Source organism: Hemiscyllium ocellatum, chromosome 8 (genome assembly GCF_020745735.1).
Source record: "Hemiscyllium ocellatum isolate sHemOce1 chromosome 8, sHemOce1.pat.X.cur, whole genome shotgun sequence".
NCBI classification, from domain to species: Eukaryota; Metazoa; Chordata; class Chondrichthyes; order Orectolobiformes; family Hemiscylliidae; genus Hemiscyllium; species Hemiscyllium ocellatum.
Window position 1 is genome coordinate 70,234,870 of NC_083408.1, and position 16,337 is coordinate 70,251,206.

The following is a 16,337-nucleotide window of genomic DNA, read 5'->3' on the forward strand; positions in this document are numbered from 1 at the left end:
TACAGGCTTAGAGTTAGGGGCACTACTACAGTGCCACAAGTGCCCACATTCCTCAGAGAACTGTTCTAGGCTCGCCCATCTTCAGGTGCATCAATTACATTCTCTCCATGATAAGGTTATTGTGCTATCATCAACCAATGTTCAGTGCCATTTGTGGCGACTCAGTTGCTAAAGTGTTCATGTCCATATGAGCAAGATTGGGGTTATATGCAGGCTTGGGCTGACAAGTGGCAAGTAACGTCTGTGCCATACAAGTTCCAGGCAGTAACAGTTTCCAGCAAGAGGAAATCGAATCACCACCCCTTGACATTCAGTTGTTTTATCATCATTGACATCTCCATTATCAATTCCTGGGGTTATTACTGACTGGAAACTGAATTGAAACCAGCCACATAAATGTGGCCACAAGAGCTGGTCAGAGGCTGGAAATTCTGTGGGAATTAATTCCTATCTCGCCCCTCCTCCAAACAAAGCAAGTCAACAATGCGATGGGACATTCCCCAATTGTCCGGATGGATGTAGCTCCAACAACACTCAAGAAGCTTAACAGGATCCAAGTAAAAGCAGCCTACTTGATTGGCACTCCTTCTAACACTTTCCAAATTCACTCCCTCTACGACAGTAGGAGCAGCAAGTATATCTACAAGATGCACTGAAAGAACTCAAAATCTTCTTAGACAGCATCTTCAAAATCCACTATCATCTAGAAGCATTAGGGCAGCAGATGAATGGGAACACCATTGTGTGCAAGTACCCCTCCTAGCCACACATGATCCTGACTTAGATCTATTATTTTTCCTTTACTGTCAGTAGGTAAAAATTCTCATACTCTCTCCCTGACTGCATTGTGGGTTTACCTATTCATCAAGGACTGTAGCGGTTCAATAAGGTAGCTCACCACCACTTTTTCTAGGTCAATTAGGTATCGTCAATATACGCTGATTGAGCCAGTGATTCCTCACATCCTTTGACTGAATTAAAAAAAAACACCTTTTTAATAGCATACAAATATTATTCGATTATACAGTTGAAGTGAAAATCACTTTCTTAAATGTTTTAATTTAAATGTTGAAGTACGAGAAATTAGAAGTTTTTAGTAGTCTTTTGAATTGGTATATTTATCTTTTGCAGGTGATGAAGGTAATTTCTGTTGCTCAACTTTGGATGATGCAGCTGTTGGCTTTGATCTGCAGTTGTAGCCTGTTTTGACATTGCAGTGAAATGCTCATTCTGAGGACTACAGCAACACCTTTAGAATCTCCAAAAAAAGGCGACAGTTTACTTTAAAACTGCAGAATATGCATTTTGTTGTGTGGATGGTGTAGTTTCACATGTCCTTGCTTACGATTTATCAGCTATCTTTAATAATGTCTGTTGTAGGTTTTTAACATGAATTTATTTGACAACAAAACAAAGCAAAATGACAAATATAACAGGAAATTTAACAGCAATATCAGCAAAGCAAATCTGTTATTTACAGGTACTAAAATCACAGATCTGTTTTATCAAAGCAAGTGTGTTAACAATATTGAAAGTTTTTTTGATGTTTTAGCAACATTTTGTCAACTGCCAGCTTATTCTCTCATATTGCAAGCAGCAACTACTGTTTATTCAGGAAAAGTGAGATGTTCTGCAACTCTCAACAATCCTTTTAGAAATTATTCAAGCAGATGTACAGAATGGAAATGTGTTGTTGGAAAAGCGCAGCAGATCAGGCAGCATCCAAGAACAGGAGATTCGACGTTCCTTGGATGCTGCCTGAACTGCTGCGCTTTTCCAGCAACACATTTTCAGTTCTGATCTCCAGCACCTGCAGACCTCACTTTCTCCTAGATGCACAGAGTGGTTGATCATTTAATGTCATCACAGTAGTGTAGTTCATTAGATCACCTATGCTGTTTAAAAGTCAGTTGCATTGACAACAAAGTTAATTCCATTCATTTTTAGAATCCTGTTTCCAGAACAGAATTGATTTAATCATTTAAAAAATACTTTTGTTGAATGGGTTAAGGGTGCAAAGAATAATAGAAACTTTTCCATTGCTCTGAATAAAACCAGACCTAAAAATCTTTTTTGCATTCTGCATTTAAGTATTATTTGATTTAAATGCCCAACTTTTCACTCATTATAAAAATGAAAATTGCATCAAAGAATTTTACTTAAGATTGCATTTTTTTCTCTCAAATAGATGGAACCTTCTATAGCTGGCTGCAAGGTAATTGCATTTTCTCATTCTCAGCTTACTTGACTCCTTAGTGAATAGTAATAGTCATATGCTATCAGATAGGACTGTGCCTATCTTATTTCTGAGAAACTAGCGTTGAAGCCCTTGTCAAACAAAAGTACAAGTATTCAATATATATCAACTTGTTTTTCTTTAATAGGATTACTAGAGTTTCAACAGCCTTAACTATAAAATACAAGCTAGATCAGAAATATATATACTAATTATTATTATCAAAGAATGAAACAAACTTTCTGTTTCAGGACTGTGTTTAGAGAAACGATCATTCTATCGAGCAGTTTCTGGTCTGCATACAAGCATCAACATACATCTGAGTGCACGATATTTATTACAAGGTAGGTGTAGAAGGTCAGTCTTGTTCCTTTCCATCTGTTGTCCAACATTCTTGTGATCAGTGATAACAATATACGAAATGTTGAATGTTCGGCTGGAAGCACCTAATAAATCCACTGATGTGATAACATAGGGGGTCCTCATTGACCAGTCAGTTTTATACATTTTCACACCTTGCTGAAATAAATATATTTCACAGTACTTATGGTCCTGAAACAACTGCAATTGAATAATACCAACCTCTTTGATGGCAACTATCATTAACCTCCTCAACCCATTTCACTTTAATTCCTTTGTGATCTGGGCATCGGTGACAAGAAAAGATGGATTCTTATCCATCCCCATGAACTTAGTAACTTAAGAGTCATAGAGTCACAGAGATGTACAGCCCCTCATAATTTTGTAAACCTATAAGGTCACCTCTCAGCCTCCGACGCTCCAGGGAAAACAGCTGCAGCCTGTTCAGCCTCTCCCTGTAGCTCAGATCCTTCAAGTCTGGCAACATCCTTGTAAATCTTTTCTGAACCCTTTCAAGTTTCACAACATCTTTCCGATTGGAAGGAAACCAGAATTGCATGCAGTATTCCAACAGTGGCCTAACCAATATCCTGTACATGACCGCAACATGACCTTCCAACTCCTGTACTCAAAACTGTGACCAATAAAAGAAAGCATACCAAATGCCTTCTTCACTATCCTATCTACCTGCGACTCCCCTTTCAAGGAGCTATGAACCTGCACTCCAAGGTCTCTTTGTTCAGCAACATTCCCTAGGTCCCTACCATTAAGTGTATAAGTCCTGCTAAGATTATGCTTTCCCAAAATTCAGCAGTTCACCTTTATCTAAATTAAACGCCATCTGCCACTTCTCAGCCCATTGGCCCATCTGGTCAAGATCCTGTTGTAATCTGAGGTAACCCTCTTCGCTGTCTACTACACCTCCAATTTTGGTGTTATCTGCAAACTTACCAACTATACCTCTTATGCTCATATCCAAATCATTTATATAAATGATGAAAAGTAGTGGACACAGCAGTGATCTTTGTGGCACTCCTTGCTAAGTGGCACCAACTTGCTAAGTAATTTTAGAAGGTAGTTAGGAAATTATCTTCATCCAGCCTCGTCCAATTTAATGTTAGCCAGAGAATCACCTGGAATGATTTACTTTCCACTATTTCAGAGTGTTACCTTTGAAGTGCTTACCTTTGGTTCACTCCTATTTCTCATCAACACACTGCTCTTGGTGATATAATATGGATTCCACATGTACCCAGATGACATTCAGGGTAATGATTTGTCACACTGCTGATCTGATATCCAATATCTATGGACAAAAATGCCCTCTATCTAAGCACATTGAACCTGCTGTTTTTGGTCTCCACCACAAACTCCTGTCCCTAACTGTGTTTTGAGGTTGAGCTAGACCATTCACAACCTTTGATTGACCTACCAAGCACAAATGCTGTCCTCCAAGACTGCCTCATCCATTATTGAGTTTGCTCTCCCTCAGCCCATCTGTTGAAATCCTCATTTATGCCTTTACCTTTGCATTTAACTATTTTAATACTCTCCTGGCTGGCTTTTCATTTTCCACCCTTCATCCAGAACTCTCACTAAGGTGAGTTCATCATTGCCTGTGTCCACTGATCTATACTTGTCTTGCAGTTGGATACTGACTTGATTTTCAAACTCTTTATTTTCAACTCCTTCCACAGCTTCATGCTTATCTCTGTAACCACCTTCAATCTAACAATCCTTTGACATCTCTGTGCTCATTCAACTTTGATCTCTTATGCATCTCTGGTTTTAGCTACTCCATCATTTGTGGCTGTGTATTTGGTTACTTAAACTCAAATTCTCTTCCTTTTTTTAAACCCTCCAGGAGAAAGTGAGGACTGCAGATGCTGGAGATCAGAGCTGAAAATGTGTTGCTGGAAAAGTGCAGCAGGTCAGGCAGCATCCAAGGAGCAGGAGAATCGACGTTTCGGGCATGAGCCCTTCTTCAGGAAGGGCTCATGCCTGAAGAAGGGCTCATGCCTGAAACATCGATTCTCCTGCTCCTTGGATGCTGCTTGACCTGCTGCACTTTTCCAGCAACAAATTTTCAGCTCTCTTTAAACCCATCTGTCTCTCTCTGAGAACCTTGAAATCCACCTATCATTGAAGGTTTTGATCTCCTGTTCTTCATATCCCTGAGTTGATGTCAAATTTTGTTTCACAGTGCTCCTGTGAAGTGATATGAGATGTTTCACTGATGTTGTATAACAGTTATTATGTTAAACTCTAAACTGGAACTTTGACTTTTTACACACTGATTGTCCTGCATTCTTTTTCATTCCCTCCCACTATCCCGAACTGTTAATCCATTCTTCTGACTGATATTTATGTCTAGAAATCTACTTCAAGAAAAGAAAACTATTTTTGTTTCATCGACTTTCTCCAACAATAACAATTTTGGAAATAACAATTTTATAGAAAAGGTATTAGCTGAAAACTCTATCAATTTCAGCCAATTGAAAGCTGGAGGTTAGAAGATAGAAAAAGGGAGTGACTGGTGCATTACAGACAAATGGAAATGGGAAGGATTAGTGATGCAAGAGTATGATATATTCCAGGTCAGGGAGTTATTAGGACTAGTAAACTCTTCTGCAGGCCATGATTTACAATTGCTTCTGTAATTCAAACAAAAGAGTATTTATAAATATAGAGGTGGTGACAATCAAATTAAGTCTTAGTAAAGTTTGCTCCAGGTAATCTTTTTGTTGTGGATGCAGAACTCGCACTGAAACCTTGTTTCTATTTTCTTCATGGAGGAGCAGCATGCCCGAAACGTCGTTTCTCCTGCTCCTTGGATGCTGCCTGACCTGCTGCGCTTTTCCAGCAACACATTTTCAGTTGGTCCACACCCCCTACCAACCCAACCTCCACTCCCGGCACCTTCTCCTGCAACCGCAAGAAATGCAAAACTTGCACCCACACCTCCCCCCTTAACTTCCCTCCAAGGCGCCAAGGGATCCTTCCATATCCGCCACAAATTCACCTGCACCTCCACACACATCATTTACTGCATCCACTGCACCCGATGTGGCTTCCTCTATATTGGGGAGATAGGCCGCCTACTTGCGGAACGTTTCAGAGATCACCTCTGGGATACCCGGACCAACCAACCCAACCACCCCGTGGCTCAACACTTCAACTCCCCCTCCCACTCCACCAAGGACATGCAGGTCCTTGGACTCCTCCATCGCCAGACCATAGCAGCACGACGGCTGGAGGAAGAGCACCTCATCTTCCACCTAGGAACCCTCCAACCACAAGGGATGAACTCAGATTTCTCCAGTTTCCTCATTTCCCCTCCCCCCACCTTGTCTCAGTCCCAACCCTCAAACTGAGCACTAACTTCCTAACCTGCAATCTTCTTCCTGACCTCTCCGCCTCCACCCCCACTCCGGCCTATCACCCTCACCTTATCACCCTCACCTTAACCTCCTTCTACCTATTGCATTTCCAATGCCCCTCCCCCAAGTCCCTCCTCCCTACCTTTTATCTTAGCCTGCTTGGCACACTTTCCTTATTCCTGAAGAAGGGCTCATGCCCGAAATGTCGATTCTCCTGCTGCTTGGATGCCGCCTGACCTGCTGCACTTTTCCAGCAACACATTTTCAGCTCAATTTTCTTCATGGCCAAGCATTTTCCAGATGAAGTGTTTAGAGCTTTACATTAATTGACACATACAAGGTCAAGCAAAACATTACAAAACAAAAGCTAACCATATATTTTTATAAATCTGAAGCATGTCTCATACTGATCAGCTGACTAACGTACATTGAGCTCGTGTTAATAGATAATTTGTTACGATTGGGTAAAGATTGTTCAGAACGTCCATTTTGTTAATTCATTGACATTACTGTTCAATTAATAAGTTAAAATGTATTTGTTTTAATGATTAGTTTGGATACTAATACAAGAGGATCAAATGGATCCAAGCTAATGTAAACTTTCTTTGCACAGATACCTGGTATGAAAGAAAGTGGGGACATAACGTCACAGAATTCCAGCAGCGGTTTGATGCACAGATTACTAATGGAGAAGGACCACGGAGACTCCGAAATCTTTATTTCTTGTACCTCATAGAGTTGAGGGCTTTAGCGAAAGTGTTGCCTTTCTTTGAGCGCTCTACCTTCCAACTTTACACAGGAAACAATGCACAGGATACAAAAAATAAAAAACTTCTCCTGGAAATTCTTCACTTGGCCAAGTAAGCAATTGTTTATTAAAAGCAGCCTTAGGTTGTTAACAAGCTTTATAAAAAGGTACTGTGTCAAATGATCAGTAATGGCTTCATAACTCTTCCTTGGCTTTTAAGAAACCTGTTTGTACCCTATGCTTCAAGCAGTCTCTTGCAAGATTTGTCAAAGAAATTGGTTTGTTATAATCACATTAATAAGAAACTAGACCAAATTAACTCTGTTTTCTACTTTGAAATCTAGATGATGATAGCAAGCTTGATTAAAGAGCTAAATCCACAAAGCACCTGGCAACTCCCATTATCCATAAAGAAATCCTTTTTAGTGCAGAGCTGCTAACTTACAGAAAAATTCTGAGTGTGATGCTTTTGATTTCTGGTCATTTGCATACATAAGGATTTGCCTAATGTCAAATGATTAAAAGCAGCACCTGTCACATGGGTTGCAGCAAATTGTCTGACTATTTTTAATCCAAATTCAGTTATTGACCTCTTTGGCTCCTCAATTTACTTCAGTATTGCGAATGAAAACATTTTATCTTCTAAGAGTATGTTACATGAATGAATTTTTGAAATTCATAAGCAAGTAATGAATAATTGGCACCTACTAACAGTTCTATAATCATACCAATGGTACAAGATAAAAGTAGCATTTTACCACTCCATTTCACAGCACACATGTTTATGGCACAGTGGTTCAGTGGTTAGCACTGCTGCTTCACAGTGCTAGGGACCCAGGTCCAATTCTACCCTTGGGTGGAGTTTTCACTTTCTTCCCATGTCTGCATGGGTTTCCTCTGGGTGCTCCAGTTTCCTCCCACAGTCCAGAGATATACAGGTTAGGTGGAATGGCCATGAGCAATTTAGCATAGCCAATCCACTCTAACCTGCACATCTTTGGACTGTGGGAGGAAACCTGAACACCCGGAGGAAACCCATGCAGACAGTGTGGGAGAATGTGCAAACTCCACACAGATAGTTGCTTGAGGCTGGAATTGAACTGGGTCCCTGGTGCTGTGAGGCAGCACTGCTAACCACTAAGCCAACATGCCCATGCCCTAAATCTCCTGTATGCTTTGTCAGTTTATATCCCTTAATTTATTAATTTTAAATTTCAAAACCACCAGTTTTTTACTCATGCTTTCATATTGATGGTAAGATAAATCTTAGAACAGATCCCTGGACAGAACATTACCTATATCCCCAAAATCTATTTACACGCTCATTTTTGTATCACTGTCATTTCACTATCGATATGACTATATATCCTTCTAATACTAAGTACCTAAGTAATTCTAATAAATCTCTGATGTAGGACCTTGTCAAATAAATATGTGTATAATTGTCATTCATTGTATCCATATTTTTTATGACCAAGTAAATTCAGAGAAAATTGATAATGGACAATATATTGGGAATCACATTTCTGTTGTTACTCAGTCATGGATTTCCAAGTAGTGACGAAGTATAACAAAAACAGAAGTTGCTGGAAAAGCTGAGGAAGGTCACTGGACCCAAAATGTTAACTCTGATTTCTCTTCCCAGATGCTGCCAGACCTGCTGAGCTTTTCCAGCAACTTCTGTTTTTATTTCTGATTTACGCATGCGCAGTTCTTTCGGTTTTTATTTTGTAGTAATAAAGTGTTCTATTCTAGATCATTTCCCTTTCCCTTTGATGAACATTCCTTGTTTGCTGGGGAAACAAAGGAAGCTGAAAATCTCAAGGTAACAATATACTAAAATCTTTTTATACTTAGTGAGACTAAGGGTTAATTGTGAGCCATGGTTCATTTAATGCAGATATATTTTTTGATTAGAAAAAAATGCAGCAAGATGCTGACTGCCACAGTAGAAGTGCACTAACTACATAAGCTCCTCAGTGAAGTCTGTTTAACTCCAGGTAGGATGTCGGACACTTTGCTAAAAAGGATTTTCCTTATGAATTTATGAACTTATAGCAAATCTCTAATAACACATAAACCAATATAATGTCTATTTTCTAGTCCATACTTTGGATTGTTTCAAAGTTCTCTACCACTAAATAAGAATACACTAGCTATCTGGTTGAATCAGAGTGTCAGGCCAGTTATAACAATTGGCTAGATACCTAGTGTGTGATTCAGAATAATGCCAAGAGCATGGGTTTAATTCCTGTTCCAGCTGAGATAGACTGCGACTGACTTTCTTGCCCTCCCCCTAGGAATGGACAGCAACGGGAGCTCTCTACTGAAAAACATGCCTAGAAAAAGCTCAGGATGAAGTATCAACAGGCAATGAGCCAATGACCTGCCTTCAGGCAGAACACTCACAAATTAATAAGGTTATAGCTACTGACTCATAGTGCCAAGGGAAATTCAATTATGACTTGGGGTTTTGATATAGGCACTCTTATGACACATTTATGAATACTGAGCTGAAAAGACCAGAACATTCTAAATTCCACTTCTGATCAATATTGAATTACCCTAATTTAGCCATGAAATCCATACAATTTATGCAGTTAGTCTCTAAGTACAAATAGAGGGCAAAGAAGGGAATATAATTTGGGAACAACTTGAGATTTCCATTGCTGATTATTTTCTGACACTTGCTGCAAGTACAAATAGGTGAACATTAGTGAATCGGATTGTCAGACAAATGTTCTTTATTCAAAAACGGGTTGTTTTAATTATAATCCAATCTGATTAAATAATTCATAATTTCTAGTGAAGATCTTTATGATAATATTTTATTGTTTTAATGATTTCATGGATCAGTCAAACGTCCTTTGTCCTATCCAGACTGTCCTGATTCTAAAGGAATCAATTGAGTTAATTTTCCAGACAATGTTAATGTAATGACAAAACGTATGGTACAATTTAAAAATTCAGTTGGATTTTGCTAATAGTGGTAAATGAAAATTGGCAGCCATTTACTTCAAGTTAAAAATCAAAAAACATCCTATCACCCCTTCCAGAGAATCTAGGAGATGATATTGAAGAATCTTTAATGAATGACCTAGTCTGATCCAGTAAACATCAATTAAAACTTTTAATTTATTGCTAAATTGGGTATAGAAATAAAAATAAAAATAGGAGGAATAAGGATGCGATTATTGAATAAGGAATGATTAATTTTAGAAACTCTGATTAAATTCTGTGACTCCACACTTTTAAAATATAATTTGGTTGTTTACATACCTACATTTCACATCACAAGCCTAACCTTTTCAAGCAAATTTTATATGGACTGCAAACATGCTTCAACTTACAGAATTATCTCTTTCAATGGCAAGCACCATAGTGTGGTGCAGCAAGGGATAGCGCAAATCATGAAGATACAGTTTGTCAAGCATGTATTCTCTCCACAAGGAAGATAATGACTTACTACATTTTTTTTAATGTGTGGATTGGGGGGGGGGGGGGAAACAAAATGTATTGTGCACCCTAACATTGCTGGTCTCTAGTGTTAAGCTGATATTATTGCCTCCTCATACGACAGCCAAGTCAAGCCAAGGAACGCAAGCAATTAGAATCAAAAATCAACAAATGACAGTAGGCAGGAGTAAACCAACTGTTCTAGAGACTCTGTCCGTGATGATTAAGAAGGTGTTGGTAGCAGAGGCTGCAATTGTCAACTACTTCCAAATGGTCGATGACCAATGGTTCCTCTGAACTATGTGGTTGCTCACAGCAATTAATGTCAGAATACTAATCGCAATATTGGCATTCAGCAATTGCCCAGCTAGGAAGAAAATTAGAGGGACCACTGTTTATGAACTTACAAGAGACAGAGAATGAAGATTTGATTTTATTATTTTCATGTTATTTTATTATTTTCATACAATGAAAAGCATTGTTTTGCGTGGTCCCAAGCAAATCGTACCATAGCAAAGTACATCAATGAATAAGACAAAATGCAGGATATAGTGTTACAACTACAAAGAAGGTGCAGAGAGAGATCAGCTTTAATCTGAGAGGCCTGTTCATAAGTCTAATAACAGATATGAAGCAGTTCTTGAATCTGTTGGTCACATTTTCAAACCTTTATATCTTCAGCCCAATGGAAGAGAGTACTAGAGTGGGGAGGGGTCTTTGATTTTGTTCACTGCTTTCTTGAAGTTTAGACAGAATCAATGGAAGGAAGGCTGGTTTGTGTGATGGACTGGACCACATTCTCAACTCATTAATTTCTTACTGTCTTGGGCAGGGCAGTTGTCATACCAAGCCATGATGCATCCGGATAGGATGCTTTCTATGGTACATCTATAAGAGGAGCAGAGTGTACGAACCTGGGGATTTTTTCACCCACCTGCTGGGGGCCAGCGTGATAACTCCAGCAGAGACAACCAGAGAACAGGCTGGCATGCTGCAAAGCAACTGACATGAAGCAATTTTAGGTGCAGCACATTCTTCAAAGTTCCCAAGGATGCTGACGAACCTTTGGAATCTGATGCTGACCTGTTACCCAGCTAAAGCTTCAAAATCTACAGACATAACGGGCAAATTTTTTACAGAGGGTGGTTTGCTTGTGGAATGAACTTCCTGAGGAAGTGGTGGATGTGGGCACAGGTCACAACATTTAAGACATTTGTATAAGTACATTTAAAGGAAAGCCTTTGAAGGATTTGGTTCAGGAATAGGTAAGTGGGGCTAGTTTAGTTCAACATGGGCTGGTTGGACTGAAGAGTCATACAGCAAGGAAACAGACCCTATGATATGTTTAAAATCTGATTGAAGATTTGTAGCTCGGGTATCCGTTGTTGTGGTTCTGCTCGCCGAGCTGGAAGTTTTTGCTGCAAACGTTTCGTTCCCTGGCTAGGGAACATCATCAGTGCGGTGGGAGCCTCGTGTGAAGCGCTGCTTTGATGTTTCTTCCGGTATTTATATTGGTTTGTTCTTGCCGCTTCCGGGTGTCAGTTTCAATAGACACATTGACCTGGACACCATATACAAACCACTACAGCTGAAACTGACACCCGGAAACGGCAAGAACATCCATCAACAGACACATCGACCTGGACCCCACATACAAATCACTGCAGCTGAAACTGACACCCGGAAGCGGCAAGAACAAACCAATATAAATACCGGAAGAAACATCAAAGCAGCGCTTCACACGAGGCTCCCACCGCACTGATGATGTTCCCTAGCCAGGGAACGAAACGTTTGCAGCAAAAACTTCCAGCTCGGCGAGCAGAACCACAACCTATGATATGTCTCAGGAATGCACACTATATAGCATGTAATACACCAGAAATGTTTGACCATATTGATAACATTTCAGATTGCATTAATTTTGATACATTTGTTAGTTAGACAAAGAATAGCATGTGATTGAGATTATTGGGGATGATTCACTGATATCAGGCATTCAGTAATTTGGGGAATATCGTCTAAAACGTGACCAGAAATGTCCATTCTTCTTGACATTGTACAATATTTCAGGCATCAAGTGCTAACTGTGAGCATGGGTTTAGCCTCATGAACTTGATTAAGTATAAATCCAGAAAGAAATTATGATAGATCATCTGGGCAACTTAATGCAAATTAAGTTGTACATTTCATTTGCACAAAATATCAACCTGAATAAAATATACAACAAATAAAGATAGACACACAAAAACTGCCAACTAGCGCCCTCTCTTGGTCAAGTAGCATATGTGGCGAACGTAGCAACACCTTCAAATGGGTTCTGAGGTGAGCAAACAACTTTGTTTATTTGAGCAGGTAGAATACCTGTAGTTGTAAAGTAATGAACACTTTTAATGGTTAAAAAATTGCAATGTAGCTTTCACTCAATAGATGTGATTGCTGCTTAGTCTACTTCAGGTACTGCACATGAATCCCACACCATCATTCATAACAGGACTGTAGGGCTAAGATGCAATCTGTTGGTTATGGGGTTTCTTCACTCAGTTCATTGTATGTTGCTTCTGTTTTGGCATGCAAGTAGTCTTGTTTTGTGGCTTCACCAGACTGACACCTCATTTTTTTTGCCATGTCTGGTGCTGCTCTTGGCATGCTCTCATGCACTCTTCACTGAACTAGGATTAATTTCCCTGAGCATGATGGTAATGTTATATTGGGGTAATGCTGAGCAATCAGGTTACATATTATAGTTGACTATAATTCTACTGATGACCCAAATTGTCCTCCATAGATGTTCAGTTTTGAGATTAGTCTGTTCGAAATAGATACCATTTAGAATGATGGTGGCACATAACAAAAATTGACCATTTTTCACAATTACTACATCATTATTTTGATCAGATTTTCTTTTTGATTGACCATATTTGTACACAAATCAGGTTACATAGGATTTCTATGGCTATTTTGAGGCTCTGTGTAACAGGAATTTGTGGGTGAGTCCCCTGCATTTTGGATATACAATAAAATTGCAATATGTCAAATGCATCAAGATTTGCTTTTAATGTCCAGAGCCCTGGACTTTAAAGCTAATTCAGCTGCAATGGAGATGAAATGCTACAGAAATGGTAGGGGTGAATCTGGAGACAGTTCATCCTATCACATGGTCTGTATCTCAGAGTTCAGAACAGCACTGGCTAAAGTCTATCCATTCTCAATAAATAGATTGTGGTGTGGATTGGTAACAAAAAGAAACTTTTTTTAATTTAGTGGTACAACAAAATATTATAATCTGCATTTTTTCCAATTGTAGGAAGAATTTCGTCTGCATTTCAAAAATATTTCAAGAATAATGGATTGCGTTGGTTGCTTTAAATGTAGACTCTGGGGCAAACTTCAGGTCAGTATTAAGGCATCTCCTCAAAAACAAATTCTAAAACTACCTCAAGTCTGATGAGATGTTAATATATTGCTGTATTTCAAAGACACAGGGATTGGGTACTGCTTTGAAAATCCTGTTCTCAGAGAAGCAAATAAAAAACTTACCAGAATCTGGTCCATCTCAAAGATTCCACTTGAAACGTCAAGATATTGTTGCACTCCTTAATGCTTTTGGCAGGTGAGAGTTTTTCCAACTTTTAAATGCCAATCGACACATTTATGTTGAAATTAATTTATTATTTGTGTTTTATTGAATTTTTTGGGGGAGTGGAGTGGAGTATAATTGTGAGGATGGCATTGTAAAAGAAATGGATAGACAAACCAGCTTTTTCTGAGCCTGTGCTCCCACGTGGTTGTCAGAAGGTGGAAGTAGAATAGTGGAGATTGCAGTACCTCCTTTACCTCTCAAGTGTAAAAGACATGACTACATACCAGCAACACAATTAGTTATTTATCAATAGGTACATAACAAATTGCTACAAAAACAAATCGCTGGAGAAGCACAGCAGGTCTAGCAGCATCTATGGTGAGTTAATATTGAGTTCATTAGAATTTCTGTTTTAGTTTTAGGTCTCCACAGTTTTTCGTTTTATATAAAAACTTGCTCTTTGGCTAGAGTGGCAAGCTCTTAATTTATATTTTCCCTCCATCCAAGGCAAATTCCCTGGGAGTGCTGTGCTTAATGTAAATAAGTACTTATATCAACTACAAATCCTTTGGATTTAAATTGGGGGTCATAAATTCCATTCTCCTTTTCTGCTGCAGTCCAGGAGTTTGGGATTACAACTCATTTGCAATTCAATTTAGAAAAGGTTTCTGACACCAGCAGACACCAAGTTCTCTTTTGTATTTGAATACTGATCAAATTCTTGACTATTAAATATTTGTCTGACAAGGTCATTTTAACAGTGAAGCATAATAGTGAACATTTCTTTTGTTACAGAATTTCCACAAGTATCCAGGAGCTTCAGAACTTCACCGAGTTACTGGAAACTGTACAATAATGGGTCCAAACTGCCCATTAGTTGTTAACTCAAAGGACAGGTCTACTCCCCTCATTAATACCATATAACTTTTGCAACAAAGAAATGTAATTGAGTTCTACAGCTTAAGTCTGTAATGGTTTGTTTTTAAAAACAATCACTGATCACTCCTGGGCAGCTGCCTAAATTTTACTGAATGTGAAAATGGATTGAAATTGAGTCATGTTGTGCTATGAAATAGCTTGGTCTATGAAGGGATATCAATGATTATTCTGTACCTTTCTATTGCTAAATTTTCTAATCTAAATACTGGCAAATGTGTTGCATGTTTTTGATTCTAAATGTTTACACAGGTGAAATGTTACTGATTTTAAACTCATGTTGAGTTTACAAAAATGCACTGTTCGCAAACTTTGATTTTTTTTGTGCTATCGGAAATCTAACTTGGTAATGAATTGCAATCTGGTTATTGTTAGTGAAGTACAATTACAAAATTATTGCAACTTTGCTAACCTCAGCATTTTGTGTTGTGAAAGTGGATGGGTAAAGCTCTTTCTACTTTTGCTCAACAAGTACAGATGCATAGTTCTTTCAAGGTGGAGTTGCAGGTAGACAGGATGAAGAAAGCATTTGGCATGCTTGCCTTCATTGGCCAGAACATGGAGTATATGAGTTGGGAGGTCCTGTTTCAGCCATATAAAACATTGATGACTGCAAATGTGTTGCTGGTCAAAGCACAGCAGGCCAGGCAGCATCTCAGGAATAGAGAATTCGACGTTTCGAGCATAAGCCCTTCAACAGGAAGGGCTTATGCTCGAAACGTCGAATTCTCTTTTCCTGAGATGCTGCCTGGCCTGCTGTGCTTTGACCAGCAACACATTTGCAGCTGTGATCTCCAGCATCTGCAGACCTCATTTTTTACTAAAACATTGATGACACCACTATTATAATACTGCATACAATTCTGATTGCCCTTCAATAGGAAGGATGAAATTAAACTTGAGAGAGTGCAGAAAACATTTACAAAGATATTGCTGGGACTAGAGGGTTTAAGCTATAGGGAGAATAGGCTATGGCTTTTTTTCCCCTGGAGTGATAAAATCATAACTGGCATGTTTAGGGTGAATTGACAAGGTCTTTTTCCTAGGGTAGGGGAGTCCAAACTAGAGGGCATAGTTTAAGGTGAGAGGGGAATGATTAAAAAAGGACCTGAGGGACAACCTTTTCATGCAGAGGGGGGTACGTGTATAGAATGAGCTGCCAGATGAAATGGTGGATGCTGGTACAATTACAGCATTTAAAAAGGCTTCTGGATGGGAATAAGAGAGAGATATGGGCCAAGTGCTGGCAAATGGGATGGGTGGTTGACCCGGATGAGTCGGACTGAAGGATTTGTTTCTCTGCTGTGGTCGAGTACAAAAGAATACCTTGGAAATATTGCACTAGTGCAGTCAGTTTTCACAGTGGGCATCGTCTTAGCATAACTTTGTGCTGCACACCATAAAGTTTGGTCTACATTATTTCAAGCTTCATTATTTGAGATTCTTACACTCAAAAGAAACTTGCTGATCTGACTACATTTGTGGATTCAAATCTAGCTGTCAGAAGAGAAAGTATTATGCATCCTAATGAAATGTGAGATTGCATTCTAATATTTCCATGGCATTTGAGTGTGAAAAGTATGACTGTTGTGGAAAGCTTTTGATGGTTAAAATTATAGAAAAAAGCAATACTTTGTTGTA

The 16,337-nt window shown here is 38.9% G+C and overlaps 1 protein-coding gene across 1 annotated transcript in view; it reads left to right on the forward strand.

The window, feature by feature from the left end:
- Positions 1 to 14,919, forward strand: part of ero1a (endoplasmic reticulum oxidoreductase 1 alpha) — a 32,880-nt gene extending 17,961 nt beyond the window's left edge. The window contains exons 10-16 of the mRNA XM_060828445.1: positions 2,189 to 2,215; positions 2,488 to 2,580; positions 6,590 to 6,836; positions 8,480 to 8,549; positions 13,485 to 13,571; positions 13,657 to 13,790; positions 14,556 to 14,919. Of these exons, the coding sequence (XP_060684428.1) occupies positions 2,189 to 2,215; positions 2,488 to 2,580; positions 6,590 to 6,836; positions 8,480 to 8,549; positions 13,485 to 13,571; positions 13,657 to 13,790; positions 14,556 to 14,616 (719 nt within the window). The 3' untranslated portion in view covers positions 14,617 to 14,919. The remainder of the gene's footprint in view (positions 1 to 2,188; positions 2,216 to 2,487; positions 2,581 to 6,589; positions 6,837 to 8,479; positions 8,550 to 13,484; positions 13,572 to 13,656; positions 13,791 to 14,555) is intronic.
- The last annotated feature ends 1,418 nt before the right edge of the window (positions 14,920 to 16,337 follow it).